The following is a 16,767-nucleotide window of genomic DNA, read 5'->3' as shown; positions in this document are numbered from 1 at the left end:
CATTTTGTAGTTTGTTATCTCTGGGACCTTGGAAAAATTAAAAAAAAATAGACGAACAAACAAATATACCATATAAACAACAGAATTCAAACAAAGTAAAGTACCAGAACTTGTTTTTATTTTTTATTTTTTTAAAAAAGAAAAGAAAAAGAATAAGGGAGGGCATCAAAGTGGCAATCCAGAAAGGCCGGCAAATCAGGTGCAAATGGACCATGTGGTTGTTTCCTATTGGACGAGCTTAAAGTTTTGACGTTTTTAAGATTGGATTCTTATGCCCTGCCCAGCATCCATTGGCTTAGCTACCCGGCTCGTGCTTGGAATCTACTACTAATATCTCAGGTACTCGAATTTGATTATGCTTCTATTTTAGCTAGGACACTCGAATTTCCTTGTATACTTCCATGTTAATCTTGATTATGAATCGGATTTAATTTGGATATATGTATTTGGAAAAAAAAAATATTTTATTTACGTTACAAATTCAAAATAAGGAATCTGGGACGGAATTGAAGCTTTTTGGTAAAGTAAAATTCCTCTGTATTTTAAAAGACAAACCAAATCATTTTGTTTCGCTTTAAGACATTATATATATATATATATATATATATATATGCTTCCATATGCAGCCTTCAAGGATAGAAAGAAAAAGACCATCTCAGAAGCATATATTTTGTGTAAGGAAGCAAATTATATTTATCTAATCTAGTAATTAGTACGAGTGTCAAAGTATACAGTTCAATTTTTCATTTTTTTATTATGCCATGAAATTAAACTTTATTATACGCTCGTAACTGATACTCCACTAGTTACTGCATCAGATAGATAATAATGGTTTGACAAAAAAAAAAAAAAAGATAGATAATAATGGCAAAAAATAATAAATATTTGTGTAAGAGGTTCAAAAGTGGTGATGAATTAATATTGTGCTATAAAAGGAGTTGTAACGCTTTTCAACATAAAAATAAACCAATTTGTTTGTACCAATTAATTATGGCTACATACCGAAATTAAGGTAGAAGAAGACTTCAAACCCCTCCATTCCCATTGCCAAGTCTAGTCTTTCTAGCACTCTTTTTGCCATTAATGCTTAACTGAGACTAAAAAATTCCCATCTTATGGTTTCATTGAATTATCCAAAATAGTCTCGACAGCATTCAGTAGTGTCTGACGGCCTAATAATAGTAAGAAAAATAAAATAGAGCTGTATTTACGGGTCAAATGTTAATGTCACGAGTCTTCACGCTGAGTTCTAAAGTATTTGACTTTTGAATTAGTTTATAATGAGAATATTGACCGCTGACGCGGTTAGGGGTTGGCCGTTGCAGCCGCCGGTAATCTATGCGCGGTCGCCAAAGTAGAAGTTTGGTAGACCCAACCGCACAAATAGGATACAGAGATTTGTAATTTGGTCCCAAATGTTTGGGGGCGCGAACTCTTCTAATTCTTAAGGTTTGGAGAAAAGTAAAAGTAATTCAAGATATTTCAATTACTAAACACATTTAGACTATATTTGGGGTTGAGATGTTTTTTGATTTAAAAAATATTTTTGGATGCTAAAAGTGATTTTGAGGCATTTGGTAAATATCATCTTACAAAATTAGGAGCAAAACTTTTAACTAAAGTTCAAATTTTTAGTTCAAATTTGGTACTTTTAACATAGGGGATAATATCAGAAACCTCCCTTGAGATTTCTATTAATATCACTTGGCACCCTTGAGATTTTAGAAATATCACTTACCTCCCATATCAATTATAAAAAGATTATAGTAACCCTCACTTGACACATTATTCACAACATATCAAATCAACGGAGCTCAAAATTTTTTTTTAAAAAAAGAAACTAAAGTCATTTTCTTCTTTTTCCCTTCTCTCCATCGTTCTCTCTTACTCATTTATTTTTAGATAACCATGAAGTATTTTATTTGTAAATTATAATAAATCAATTTTTGTTTATCTTTTACTTTTTATAATTATGGTAAAGTGGGATATGATTTATTTGCTTATTTTGAGTTGATTTTTATAATGATTGATATAGTTTAATGGTTTGAGTAAGGATTGAGAAGATGTTGGAAAAAAATATAAATTCATAAGAAATCGATTTTGACCATATAGAATGAAATTGATGCAAGTGTATTTCTTTTCAAATATCTTTTTTATTTTTAAAATTTATATTTTTATGGGACATAGCATTGTGATGCGGTAGCACTACAAGTGATTGTTTCTGAGGTGATGATTTTCTTGAAGTGAACAAAGTGATTTAGAAATATTTTTATTTAGCAAGTGAAAGGATAGTTTAGGGTTTTTAAAAAATTTGTTACACAAATAACAAAAATAAGGAAGGTAAATGATATTTTTAAAACCCTGAGGGTGTCAAGTGATATTAAGAGAAACCTTAGGGGAGGTTTTTGATAGTATCCCTTTAAAATAGCTTTTGGATTTTAAAAAATAAAATATTAAATTTAATTAATTTATCCTATTTTATGAACTAAATAAAGAGATAAATCTATTTAAAAGTTTTCAAATTACGCATACAATAAATACTTATCTGAATTATGTATTCAAACAATATACTTATTCTTTGAAAAAGAAAATTTGTTCGTACAAGAGAAAAGGATTTTTTTTTTTTTTTTCATTTTCTTGACTATTGCAAGATGAAGAAGTGTGCTATGCGTTTCACTTAAACAACAGATTTCAGACTGTTATGGGGGCCAAATGCACTTGTGCGAAAAAAGGTGTAATTTACTTTCCTCTCCCCTTTTTCCTTCATCTGAACACAACCTTACAAGACACATGGGCTTTTCCTTGCACTAAGAGATTCTAATTCCTTAGTGCAGACTGCAGACTCCAGAGTGCCCATATCGTCATAGATAGTCATCACTCAGCACTGCTTTACCATGACTTCTTTTGTCTTCTGTTTCTTCATCTCTGCATTACCATCTTTGTACAGTCAAACATCATTATGTCAACAACGATACTGAGTAAAAGTTTGTCAGTCTTTGCTTAATAGAAGGTTTTTGCCCCTTCCATGTCCGATTCCTGAGCTGATCTCTGAATAAACCCGCGGTGTCTTGAAGATTTTCCCGGAGAATGTTAAGAGTCTGATGCCCACTTGGACTGCGTTTTCGCTCTAATGAAAAAGCCTGAGCTGAGTTGATCCAAGGCTCTTTTGGTATTGACATTTTTGGTATGCTGTACCATTCTTTTGTTTCTTATATAGGCCTTATATAACTGTTTGTAATAGCGTATGCAAATTTTTATTTAGTTAAGCTTGATTTTTCAGAGCTATATTACTTTGTTTGGTAACCAGTTAAGGTAATCTATGCGTTACTAGTTGTTGTGCCTTCTCTCTGAATTGGGCTAAGTTCACCCGGTAATCTGGTATGTGGTTTTGACAGTCAAGAATTTGATGTAGTTAAGCTTAACTTTGGAAGGCTAATAATGGTATAATTAATTTCAGGATTATCTAATTAAGTTCAGTTTTGCAGATTGCTGAATCTAATTAAATATTGCACCGTAGTATGTTACCATTCTTAAGTTTTTGGACATCTTGGACTGGTTAAATGATTGTTTCGCTTACCTTTGTTTGCAGATTGCATGAGATCTTATTTAGTAGATAGCTCTGTAGATTTATGGCTGGACCAAATTGACATACTTGGTAAAAAAAAAGAAGGCAATAATTGTTAAGTGTGCTTGTCTAGCAAAAACAATCACTGTATTGGTTCTACCACTATCGTGATTGTGATCAATATTTTCATCCTAGGAGCATTTGCCTGCTTGACCAATATCCAAATGTCAAATTTGGGGATTCCCTTCAAGTTGAAATTCACCCTCATGATCCTGCGGCAAATGTCTGGATGGTTATAGAGTCTTCAAATGTTTCCCATGTAATTTTCATCTGTGTCTGCAATGCATACGTGATATAATATATAAGTCCTAACTCTGTTATTTTTGCTCATCATGTTGGCGGGGCCATATGATAAAAAGTTTTTCCACAGCTACACTTAATACTTCCAATTCTATTATAAGCATATTCCTGTAATTGCTTACCTTCAAATTTTTTTTTCTCTCATCTCAGTTGAAGACTAGTGAAAACATGTAGTTCTTGGGATCAATGTTGCAGAAATATCAGATCAGGTGTACAAAATTGGAAGGCTGAGAGTCTTAGACAGGAAAATATCAGATGAGATGTACAAAGTTGGTAGTATAGATAACAGAAATGTTATCCCATCATGATCCAACAGATGAGTTGTCAGAGCACATTCAGGAACAATGTTCTTATACAAGCCATGAGCCTACCAATACAGATGAGTTGATCCAAGGTTCTTCTAAGCGTTCGAGACAGCTCACGTCATTGATTTGGAAGGAATTTGAAATATTGTGTGTTGAACCAGATGGTTCACAAAGAGCACAATGTAAATGCTGCAAGCGTGATTATGCATGCGGTGGAACAACCGGAACAAGCAACTTATGGCGTTATCTTTCAAATTGTACTAAGCGTGGACAATCTGATTTTGAAGAACGGTCTCCAATTGACTAAGGAATTTATCGGGAAAAGATGGGAATTGCTATTGTGAAGCATAACCATCCTTATAGACTGGTGGAGCAAGAAGGAATTCGAGACTTGTGTGTATACTTAAATTCAGCTGCTTTACCCATTTCGAGAAACACGATAAAGGCTGATATTGAAAAGATGTACAAAAGAGAAAAAGAGAAAGTAAAGACAGAATTAAATTCAATTTAAAGTCGAATTTTCTTTGATGGCACGGGATATTTTAAGTATTTCTATCACTACAGTGGCCTCGGAATCAGCTTTCAGTATTGGTGGTAGAATTGTGGGTAAATATCGTACTTCGCTCCTACCAGAAAATGTGGAGGTCTTGTTATGTGCTAGGGACTGGTTATATGGAGTAACAGGTATGTTGTACTTAACCTTTCAGTGCATATGATCTTGTATTTTACTTTTTTGGTCACTTATTGAACTTTACTTTTGATTTCAGCTTCTGAAGATGAAGAAGATAAAGAAAGACTGAGTATTGACTTTGCACCTTTAGTTGCTAAACTTACTAACCTTCATGTTTAGGTAAGCTGTATTCTTATGATCATGGAGATTGTTAGAAATGTGGTGAAAAGAATTTTATCTTTCTGTCTAGATGAAATTTAAGTATCAAAAAACAGAACTTTGAATTTGGTTTTGGTTTTGGTTGCCAGGAATCTTCTCTGTTTTGTGTTGAGCCAGCAGCAAACTTTTAGGTTGCTATCTTTGTACTGTCAAGTGGATTTTGTACTGTCACTGGCACTCCTTCAAGCTGCTTACTATAGGCGTTTGAAATGGTCGGTTTTGAAGTCACGCAAGCTGGTCCTCGATGTTGTCAACTAAACTTGGTTTATTCTTCTCCTTGATGTTTATCAGAGGATTCAAATCAGGGAATAATATTTGTTTCTTGCTACAATATGTGTCTCTCTGCTGTGTTAAGTTTGTTCAACCTGCTTGGTGGTAATTTGTGCTAGCAGAGCAACCTGCAGTTATTATGCAAAATTGACACTGAAATTTTTGTAATGTAAGGGTACCTTTTTCTTCATTCACGTTCTTTTTCTTCATTCACCAGTGAGCTAGAGGAGTTTTATCATTTATGCTATGCAGTTGTACGAAGCTTGAGAAGCTGAATGCTTGTTATTCGTATTTATTGAAAATTTGTCTTTATTTGTATGCTAAATGAAGTGATTGCTAGTCTTCATCAGGATTTTTAACTATTTTTTATGTTAAGTATTTTTGTGTTATTTATTATATTTATTTGTTGGTTTTATCTTATCGCTTTATTTCCTTGTAATTTATTAATTTGATCATTTTTTAGCATCATCAATTTATGACAAATTTTAGCTTCCTTTCTTACTTTTTCAAATGAAATTTTAAATTTATAAACGAAAAAATACTAGGGGTTCACAGTTTTGGATTAAATTTTTTTGTTAACTTTCATATTATTTAGTCCAAATTTTTAGATTCTCATTGTTCAATTATTAAATAATATGTAATTTTGCGACATGGCATGCGGATGGAAAAAAAAAATTGATAATTAGACTTATTTGGCATAATAAATAAATATTTAAAATTAATGATGGGTGTAAAATGGTATAAATTGATAATTTAGTTTACAAAATGAATTTATATGAGCTTGTAAAAAATTAGAATAAATGGGTTATAAATGGATAATTGGGTTATCCAACTCATTTTTTGACTTACCCATTTATACCCATCTAATTAAATGAATATAAATGGATTGACTCACTTATACCCATTACTCATTTTACCCAATCCAAACCCGCCCAAATCACTCATTTTGCCACCTCTACTCAGCAGTAACAGCAACGAATGCTCTACATTTACTGTGGGAAGCTTCTGCTGCGAGTCCTTGATCGTACTGGGCGTGCATTTAAATTTACTCTATTCTTTTTTTCAAATATAACAATTACAATTGGTCCTAGTAATACTAGGGAAAGGGAGATGACCATGAAGTTGGATGGTACTTGAGGCAACCTCTGGAAATTGAGCCAAGAAACTGGCAAATGATGCACTAAGTCACCTGACATGTAGGCAGTGGATCCGTCCTGAATTTGTATTTCTAAGTCACCTGGAATTTAGGCTGCAAGCAAGCAGTTGCCTTTAGGGTGCAGAATAAATGAAATGGCGTTAAAAGTACGCGCAATTAAGAGGGTGGTAATAATAGAGAATAGTAACTTTAAAAAGTGAACCCAGCCTCCATTTATGGTGCGTTTATCTTGTGCACTAAAGGCACATAATAGAGAATAAGCAGACAAAATATCCCCTTTTTCTTACCTTGCCACTGAAAGATAAAATATGGGCTTTTTTGGCATGGCGAATGTCGACATAGTCATCAAATGTCATGATTAAGACTCTCACATGCACTATTATCCAATTCAAAAGATTCATAAATTGGGTAGGTGAATCACCTCAGCCCTTCTCAATTTGCAACCTTAACCACCAATTCGTAAGAATACTGTGGTGCAAGTATTATTGGCGTAATACAATGCATCTTCTAATACATGGTATCTTTATTTACAACAGTTTCTCAGCTGCACAATCAAGAAGTACTGGTGGATATCTATCCGGTGAAAGGGTAATATGTACCCACATTACTAGGCCGCAAACACACCAATGTACTCTCGTCGAACTTTATGCAATCATTGATTTACTTGATGAAAGAAAGATAACAAGAGGTCTTTAACCCCTCATATCACCCGATCAACTTCATCTGCATCTGGTGAAGTTACATATGGAAGCCATAGCTCTACACGGGTTCCCCCTGCTCCAATACTCGCATCAGAGGTTCTTGGTGAGATTACACGGACAACACATCCATAAGTTTCTAAAATCTCCCGAGCAACAGTCAGACCAGCAATGAAATTCCACGTCATATTATCCTCAACCTTGTCGTCAGAAAACAGATCCATCCCAAACGGTGTGAGGGAATGCATCTGGGTCTGCAAGCAAATGGACCAAGAATAGTCAAAAAAATATCACGTGTCGAGGTTAAGATCAATATTGATCACACTTGCCATTTTTAGCTTCTTCGTAATAAATTTCAGTTTTTTTTTTTTGGCATAAATGCTACAAGGTATAAAGAAGGCAAACACCAAAAGTGGCAAAAGTCAAGCAACTTTGGTAATTTAGGAAAGATGCAAAGCAGTACCATATAGTGCATGTCAGGGCCATCATCATCAATTATGATAAGAGCACCACCTGCTGGAGCTCCTGTGCACACGATTTCAACCTTCCCACCAACTTGTGTTCGCAACAAAGAACCTTCAATTAAGTTGCTCAAGGCCTGCCGTAAAGCAGGCTCTTCAACAGCAACTTGCAAAGGCCTAGATAGTTCAGATACGCTTAAATATCGGTGCTGCATATGAGCCAGATGTTCCACACCCGCAACCAAATCATTCAGAACATCAGAAACATTGCATGGCCGTCTGATGCAAGCAAATAGTCATTGCAATACTTAAAATAACTTTAAAAGGATTAATTATAAAATTTCAGATATCTAACATTAATGAACAACCAAAATCTGATTGGAATATGTAAAAACTAGTTCAATACAGTAAAGACTCCAAGAGAATGAAGGGCTGTCTATAATAAAAATCAAAAGGACAAATCAGTGACAATCTGCACCAAACATAAAGGTACCCAACTTTACAAATTTAAGGGACCAAAACCAAGACGAAAACAATTCAAAATTTTAGTTTGTTTGGCCCAATTCAAAGTTGAGGTTAATAAAGTACTTAGTGTTCCATACAAGTCCAGAAAGAGCGGGAATGATTTTGTGAAACAAAATCCTGTTTCTGGTCCATCTTTCAACATCTACCAGCATTGTCATTATGCATTATTAGAAACTAGAAATCAGGTAACGATATAAATTGATAAAGAGTTTTCTGCACTGAAAAAGGATACCTGACTGCTTTCTGCTTTAAAGGTGCGAGTGCAAGGGGTGGCATGGGAATTTCTGAATCCTTGGGTGTTGAATTGAGAGATAATGCCTCATAAGATTCTAGTGTTTCATTGACTGAGTTAGAGGCACCATAATAAGTTGGTGCGTGCATCTTCTTCAACCCTCCATTATTATGAATTATATTAGCCTGAAGAACAAAAAGCTAACAGTTGGAAAATCCATATGACTATCACAAATTATTCTAAAACTATTAGCAAATTTAGCATGACAGCTTCAATAGAATCAGGAATTTAACCTTGAAAATAAAGCAATCACTGCATCAAACTTCAGGTCGGGGAGTCTTCTCAAGAAGAAAATGCAAAGATTTTTCCTTTTTACCTTTCATATGAAGTTTCAGGATTCAAAAAGAGAGTATGAGCTCATGTACATATAAACACATTGCTGACATAAATTAAAGACCACAATATTTTAGGATAAAATGCATTTGACAGACAGATCCTGCAAACAAGTTAAAATGCAAGGCCTAACTCCATCCAGGCTGGGAAGGATAGGGAGAAATAAGCTATACTAATAGCTCAATTCACGAACCAAACCCCATGCTTGATTACTTGTTGAAATTCACAATAGGACAAGAAACCATTGTAAGATAGGCTTTTCCCACATTAAGCGGGAAAACTGAATGCATGCTTGATGAAGGATAGATGACCCACCTTAGTCAGGTAAACAGCATCCTGAAGTTGTTGAAGGACATCTTTAATATGATCACCTTGGACTAAAATGTCTTGAACAATATCAAAGGAGATCTGCAGTCTCATGTTAGTGCTATGTTAGAAAGCTAAAAAGACGTATAAAAACAACTATGTGATGGTCAATGTGTAAATTCCACGAAGATGATGAAAACGTACCTCACTTCTCCTCATGTGAACAGATAGCATTTTACTCAAGGTCTGAATGCTAGAAAGTGATCCCCGGATCTGAGTATAGGAGATCATCATGAACCAATAGAAGTTTTAAATTTCATATGACAAACAAGAAAATTAACACCAGGACAATGTCTTACTTGTTCAACCAGGCTACTCATTCTCACGTTATTTTGCCAAGATGAGTGCTGGAGCAATATTGCTTTCTGAACAGCAAGATTGAAAAAATTCGTTACAAGAGGTAAAATACAAAGGAAACAACAAGGGTCTTCAGATTCAATTATCACATCCTATTTTAGCAGTATGGATGCATCTCTTGTCAGTGAAGTCCAACTTTCAGGTTATTAGATATTGCCATCTAACAAGGATCAAATCCCATTCGGTGCTGATCAAAAAGCTTAAATACACCAGAAACTCCTATTTAAATTTTTTAAAATAATTGGGTAATTGTGATACTAATGCCCATATACACAATGCCTGAACAAAGCAACAATGTTTTGACCTTGTTTATGGAGAAGCCAAACGTGCAATTCTAGATATGACACTAAGAGTCAGTGAGGAATGAGAACAGTGAAGTTTTTTTGCCCTAGTTTTTATGATATATTAACTATTCAACAGAAATGCAGAGATGTAGAGATAAATATCCAACAAAAAAGAATTTCATATTAGTAAATAAACAAATATAAAACTCTAATATTCTGAAAATAACCTGATCCATGACATAGGCCATTGTAATAGAACGAGAAATATTCTCAGCATTCAATCTTTGTTCAGTAGTGAAGTATAAAATCTCGTTTGACTGGCCCTTGTCATATGTTTGTAATTCCAACAGTTTTGAGTCCTCGCTATTGGGTAAGTAGCAAGATTCACCTGTGGATGGCGTTGGTTCTCCTCCCAATATCATTTGCGGAAACTCAGCAACCAAAAACCCCACAACAAATGGATGCTTCACCATTGGGAAAACCACAGATCTAAGCTCAGGGAAAATTTCTGCCTAGAATGAAAAACAGTATCCATCAGAAGCCCATGAATGAAATGAGCAAAATCTCAGTGTCAATCAACTAATAATCATACCGCTCGGCTCGAAAGGGCAGCTTCTGCGACTCTCAGACCTGCGGGAATCCTAAAATCACCCACTAAAATCACAATATCAGCCGTAGCATTAACCAGAGGATGAAAAGTAATGCGACGCAGTTCCAGTCTATCCATAACATAGCTACCAGCTGGTCTTACATAGATCTGCAAATAACAAAACCAGCATCAGAATATGCTCAACATTGAAGCATGCGAGCTCAAATGACATTCACCAAATTTCTAATAAGATGATCACTTGATTCATTATGTTTATACTAAAATGAAATAAGCGCAACTTAAAAGAAACAAGAATCAAAAGCTCAAATTTTTTTTTGTATCAAATTCAGTTAGTAACAAGCTAAAAATGAGCAATTCATATGGAAGCTGTTTACGAACCGAACATTATCTGTTTCCGGGCAAATTTGTGAGCTCTAGTCGAATAGATAAATTGAGCAACACAGGCTTTAATTAACCCAATCTACTCTGAGCAACCCCTAACTGCGAAATCAACAGATACTTGATCATCGAAATTTTGGCATATCAACTACTAATAATGAAGCACATTTTAATAATGAGGACAAAGAAAGTACTAGTAAACCTGCTCGAATTAAGTTAAAGCTAAAGTGACAAACAATAAGCTCAAAAATAAAAATAAAAAGAAAAAAGAAAAAAGAAGGAACAAAAAGAAAGTAGAAGTGAAATTGGTAAGGGAGATTACAGAGAGGAGAGCGTCGGAATGAACAATGCGGCGAAAGAGGTCCAGTTGTTCAAGACAAAGTCTTTGAAAGTCAACGCTGGGAAGCACCAATCCTCCTCCGTGGCTGCTGCCACCGGCTTTCTCTATCCTTTGGACGAACTCCACGGGTGACGTGGAGACTTTCTTAATAATAGCCGCAACAGCATTTGCGGAAGCCACCATATCCTGATTGGCCTCTTCTCCTACTCCGACACTGTTAGAGTCGTCATTATCGTCATCGGCGGGGGAGTAGGTGGTGGCAGTGGTGGTGACGGGACGCAAGGGCGGCGCAGAGGAGGAGCCGACTGGAAGAGAAGGAGGTCGTTGGGCAGCGGTGGCTCGGCAGAGGGAGGAAGGATTATTGTTTGGTGCAGCGGGAATAGAGAGGAGATTAGAAGTGGTTTGGCAGGGAAGGTTAGGAGGATTGAATAGCGCGGTGGTGGTTTGCGGCAGCGGCGGATATGGAATTGCCGAAAGCATCATCGCCGCAGAAGTTGTCTCTCTTGATTAGCTATTCCTACCAGTAGTAAGTAGTAACTAGTAAGGGAAGGAATCAATTTCAGTCATTTGTTTTGATGGTCGGGACTGAATCCCAGCAGCCAGCCACTGCAGTCCAGTCCAGTCCAGCTCCACCGCTCCACCCAATACTACTCACTACTCAGCTGCGGCTGACTGATGAGCGATGATGATGGAAACGGCGTTGGTGTGACGTGTTGAAATCCGAGTGGTTATTAGAGGCTAAAATAGCAGGGCCACCATTATTAGGCTGCGGCTCTCGTTAGCCTTAGCCCGCCGTTGGTTGCTTCACATGTACGTATCCGTTCACTTGCCGTGACTTACTGAGCATTAAAGAATACTTCACCTCACCCAACCTAACACATAAGCAAGTACTAAGTAGTACATACAACTTATGCATGTGAATGTTTATTGTGTTAAATAACGTGTAATTTTTAAATTTTTTAAGTGTATTTATCTTTTTATTAAGTTCATAACACAAGCCAAAATGACTAATTTATTTTATTTTTTTTTTTAAAATACAAAAGCTATCAAAGAGTATCAGTTAAATTATTTGATATTTTGGTAAAAGTGCTTTTGACACCAAAATTTCTGTCGCTAAATTTATGATTTGATGTACATTAAACACTTCAAAACACTTTTATGGAGTGTCATTTTTTTTAAAACAAAAGTACCGCACTCACTCCCAGACGGGCTTTAATAATTCCAATTAATTTTGCAAATTTAAGGTCTTTGGTTGAACAATTAATGGTTCTATAGTTGTCCAACATTTTTTTTGGCCCTTCCTAGTGATGCTCCTCGTATTCAAGATCATTGCTATGATATTTTTGCCCAAAAAAAATAGTATTCATTTAATTTTTCATGGACTTGTACGTCCTCTTTTAAAAGCAGCACAATTATTGAGCTTTGTCAAAGAAGGATAAGCACCACAAACAATTCCTCCTACGTGGTTTTGAAAAATTTTGCCAACATAAAAGGATCAAATCAATCTGGTAAAGGAAGTCTATTCGGAGAACCCACGAACCTGTGGCCAACTCAACCTTTTAAAGCCATTATTTTATTTTTCCCCTTTTTGGCCGTATGGAAATTTCATTCTGAAAATATTTCTGCGCCTTTCCTACTTGCAAGAAAATAGGCATCATCAACGAGCAGGCCAAATTTTGGGATCTATAGGACCAAAAAAAAGGGTTAATTCCACTTTGTTCCCTCAAACTTTGGACGATAACCCACTTAAGTCCCTAAACTTCAAAGTGAGATACTTAAATCCCTAAACTTTTAATTTGCTCCGAGTTAAGGAAAATTGTTGACAGAATCCTGAATATCGTTGGTGGTCAAAGAGCGTGACAAACACCAGATTTTGACCGAGGGCAACAATGAAAATTCACAAAAATCACATATATAGATTAAAAAAAGGTGGTGAAATATGGAGGGAAGGTTTCCCTCCATGCAACCCACTTCAGATGGATAATGTAGACCCGATCCAAATCATAAAAGGGCACTTCAGGTCGGTATGCTGAGAGACCCAAGTTGTCATTTTGCTGTCCACAAGGCAGGAAGAATAAAAGGAGAACCCAACGCATGGTTCAACAAACAAAGAGAAATGGTGAGGCAATTTTGTGATTGTGGAAAGCAAACATTGATGATGACATCATGGACTGCCATGAACCCAGGAAGAAGGTTTTATTGATGTGCCAAGTACAGAGTAAGGGAAATTAGGGTTTTGTGTTTATACTTGTTTTTTATTTTTGGTTTGTACGAATTGTAGCCACCTAATCTTGTCTGCAAACATAATGTTCTTGTCAAACTAGGAACAAGGAGGCTGCATATACTGGGATTGGGTTGATCCTGAGATGTGTCAAAGGTCAAAAGAAATAATACCTGGACTGCTAAGGTCGATGAACAAGATGGAAGCTGAGTTGGACAGGTTGAAAGAAAATTCAAGGTGCCAACAATCGAAAGTAAGGAAGCTAAGATGTACTTGATTATCCACTGGGTTGTCATTGTCATGTGGTTGTTTTTGTTCAAATCTGGGGGAGAACGTCCAAAATGAGTTTTCCAGAAGAAGCAACCGCTTATGTCGGACTGCCTGTTTTGTTTACTCAAATATGGGACCACCTTTGTCTGTCATTGCTAAGTAGTGGACCTTTTGAGTGGTGCAAGAAGGAAATTCTTACTTTTGCTGACTATGTAATTACCAGCACTTTCCCTAAAAGTGTTGGTTTTATATGTACTGTATCAAATTTAGGGATATAGTGGACCTGCTATGTCCCATAATTGTGAACGTTGGACCTGCTATGTAATCAGAATTTGTTGTTTAGGGATTTTAGTGTCCCAATTTGTGAAGTTTATTGTAAGTAGTTTATGTCACATTAACAACAGCAAACAATAGTCGTACCAGAACATAAAATTTTCAGCAAAAGCCTTTGATCATTCAACAAATCATCCAATACACAATAGCAATACCAGGAATGACAAAAATCCACATTAACAACCTCTGCATTTCACCTATCTGGACTAGCAGAACAAAGGCTATATGAGTTCCAAAACAGAGGCTACCAAAAACAGAGGCTAACAAAAATTCCATGTTAACAAAAAAAATCTTAGTTCCAATGGACTATATGAGTTGAACAAAAGTTTGCCACATCTGGACTAGCAAAACAGAGGCTTTTAGTTGCCTAATTTGATTGTATCTACAAAACAAAAAAGGCTATATGCCTGTACAATTCTTGAGTTGGTTTGTCCAGCATCAGTCAGTTCATGCTTGAAGGCTATTTGACATGTTGCTGCAATTTTCCCAACTTAACAGATTGGTTTCCATCCCCAAGGAGCTGCACATTTTCAATTCCAGGTGACTCCTTCGCGTGTCTAGCAGCTGTCTGTAATGTAGATAGGTTAACACACGAATTCCCCTGTCATGTGAATTGTGCTGGCTTAAGTCCACTGCTGGAATGAGAGGCTGTTCCCAAGTCCACGTATGAGTGTGGTGCTCTCATCGTTACTCCGTGGCTGTGGGAATAAAGTTTGCGACCATTAGCTTTGGAGCTTAACTGCAAACAAGCACATAACATGAATCAATAAGCCGTGACACCCATAAATAAAGACCTGATATATGGAGACCATTTACATGAGTTGTTGTAGGACTCTTTTCCACATGCTCAGAACTTTTTTGAGCATGCTTATATGGGTTTTCCAGATCATCAGACCGTATTTTTACAGTTTTGAATCCCAAGTCTCCAGTCATGTCCAGTGAGCTGCTAAAGGTCCATTGCCTCAACTTACAATTATTCTTTGAGTGACCATGCTTACGACAGAATGAGCATTTTCTTCTTTTCTTTGTCACTGGTTCTTGTGCCCCATGTTTTGGCTGATTGGCATTCAAATTTTGAGATGGACCTGTGTGACTCTGTTGCATACTTACTCCAACAATGTCAATGGTCACATCAGTTGGACAAGCCTCTTTAGTATTTGGCTGCATAGATGGACCTCCATCTCCAATATCACTATTCTCCTTTGCTGAACTTGTAGTTGTCCCCTCAGTAGTTTGCTTATTTTTATCCGGACATCCTCTCTTGTTATGTCCGTATTTTTTGCAGCGGCTGCAGCTCATCATGGTGCCAACCTTGCTAACCTTGTGAGGTTTAGTTGGATTGACACAGCTGTCCCGTCTTTCTTCTTCTGAAGCTTTTTTTCTCATCTTCTTCGGCCTTCCAGCAGATCTTCTGTAAGTCGGAGGCTTCATTGCTGGAAGATCTATGTGCTCCCACAAATTAGGACCATCGATTGGATTAAGTACAGGTTCATAACTTCGTAGATACGTATTCTTCAAGTAGGTGTTGGAAACATGCTTCTCTGGTGCATCATGTCTCCTGTTGATGGCAGCTACAGCATGGCCACATGGTATTCCCCTTAATTGCCACTTTCTACATGAACAGGTTTTGGCAGCCATGTCAACAATGTACTGTTCCCCAAATAGACAGCTTATCTGATACTTCATTGTTCCAGCATATGACGCTATGCACATACACTGCTCTTGTTTAGCCTTTTCCAGTATCTCAAATATTGCTGGACAAAGGAGACCTGAATACAAAATGAAAACAACAAATTGGTCATAAATTTCTCAAAGTTACGAACTGAACTTAATACTAGTAAATTAAATGTTTCTTAACCTTCGTGCTTGGACATTGATTCCATGTTCCTCTCCATCCTCTTCAATAGGTACAAATAAATGGTCTGCAGCATAGATATGATTGGTAGTGACCTGGCCTTTAAAATTACTGCATTAAAGGACTCACACATGTTATTCACCAAAATATTACAATCCAATCCACATCTGAAATGGGCTCTACACCAAGTTTTGGGATCTTTTTCATCAAGCCAAGAATGCGCAGCTGCAGATTCTTGCCTCAACTGCTCCATTTCGACTTTCTAGTGGGTAACATAAGAAGCTTTTGCGCATTTCCAAAGTCTTTCTTTTAAGGCTAGGCCTCAACGACTTTCAGGTATGCTCCTTGCTAAGTGTCTTGATCTGGAAAGTGTTTTCACCTTGCATTTTTGAGCCAAAAATTTGCCATTCACAGCCTCTACATTTCACCCGTACCCTATATGTGTCATTTTTTATGAACTGGACATCCTTTCCCTCCATAATGGCTTGGATTCTAACAGCCAACCTAAAAATAACAACTGATGAAAACCTCTGGCCTACCTTAAATCTTGGATTTCTCATTTCAGTTTTCTCATTAAAAACTGAAAATTTAGGCTTCTTATTCCTCTTAGGACCATCTTCATTTTCGGATTCACTCTCACTCTTCAAATCTGTAGAACAATCTATTTCATATTCTGACTGCATATCCTCCACATTAACCATGTCAGGCTCATCACAAACATTTACTTCATCAATAGTTTCTCTTTTCCTACTTGCTCTCTTCTTTCTTGTGTCTTTGCTGGTAGAATGTCCAACTTCAGGAGCTCCTTTATGTACACCAAACTGTTGTCCAATCTTCAAGGCTTCATCAAATAAAACATCCTCCTCAACTTGCCCCGTATAATCTGGATCATCGAACTT

At 36.5% G+C, this 16,767-nt stretch overlaps 1 protein-coding gene and 1 long non-coding RNA gene across 3 annotated transcripts; one reads left to right on the top strand and one right to left on the bottom strand.

Annotated features, from left to right (window-relative positions):
- Positions 1-2,845: 2,845 nt before the first annotated feature.
- On the top strand, positions 2,846-5,714 carry LOC113753805. 2 transcript variants are annotated; one of them, XR_003465083.1, is made up of 4 exons: positions 2,846-3,169; positions 4,076-4,914; positions 4,998-5,080; positions 5,209-5,714. It is a non-coding gene; the product is annotated as an uncharacterized LOC113753805 (long non-coding RNA). The 2 variants fall into 2 exon arrangements; XR_003465082.1 differs by having other exon boundaries at positions 2,846-3,184.
- A 1,094-nt stretch (positions 5,715-6,808) lies between these two features.
- Positions 6,809-11,965, bottom strand: LOC113752005 (chloroplast sensor kinase, chloroplastic). Its single transcript, XM_027296150.1, has 9 exons — positions 11,172-11,965; positions 10,454-10,618; positions 10,089-10,373; positions 9,520-9,585; positions 9,365-9,433; positions 9,170-9,262; positions 8,462-8,646; positions 7,707-7,983; positions 6,809-7,497 (listed from the first exon to the last, which is right to left on the bottom strand). Exons 1-9 carry the CDS (start codon positions 11,670-11,672, stop codon positions 7,246-7,248), a joined length of 1,893 nt encoding a protein of 630 aa, XP_027151951.1. The 5' UTR covers positions 11,673-11,965; the 3' UTR covers positions 6,809-7,245.
- Between the last annotated feature and the right edge of the window lie 4,802 nt (positions 11,966-16,767).

Source organism: Coffea eugenioides, chromosome 11 (genome assembly GCF_003713205.1).
Source record: "Coffea eugenioides isolate CCC68of chromosome 11, Ceug_1.0, whole genome shotgun sequence".
Taxonomy (NCBI): domain Eukaryota; kingdom Viridiplantae; phylum Streptophyta; class Magnoliopsida; order Gentianales; family Rubiaceae; genus Coffea; species Coffea eugenioides.
The sequence above is the reverse complement of the archived record's forward strand: the minus strand, read 5'-3'. Positions and strand labels throughout refer to the sequence as shown.

What these genes read in the sequence shown, in the direction of transcription:
- LOC113752005 (XM_027296150.1), bottom strand. Translation starts at nt 11,672, where the DNA reads ATGATGCTTTCGGCAATTCCATATCCGCCGCTGCCGCAAACCACCACC. An exon ending in ATGCTGTTTACCTGACTAAG is followed by an intron (nt 8,647 to 9,169) that starts GTGGGTCATCTA and finishes TTTGTTCTTCAG; the next exon opens with GCTAATATAATTCATAATAA. An exon ending in TTAAAGCAGAAAGCAGTCAG is followed by an intron (nt 7,984 to 8,461) that starts GTATCCTTTTTC and finishes TGCTTGCATCAG; the next exon opens with ACGGCCATGCAATGTTTCTG.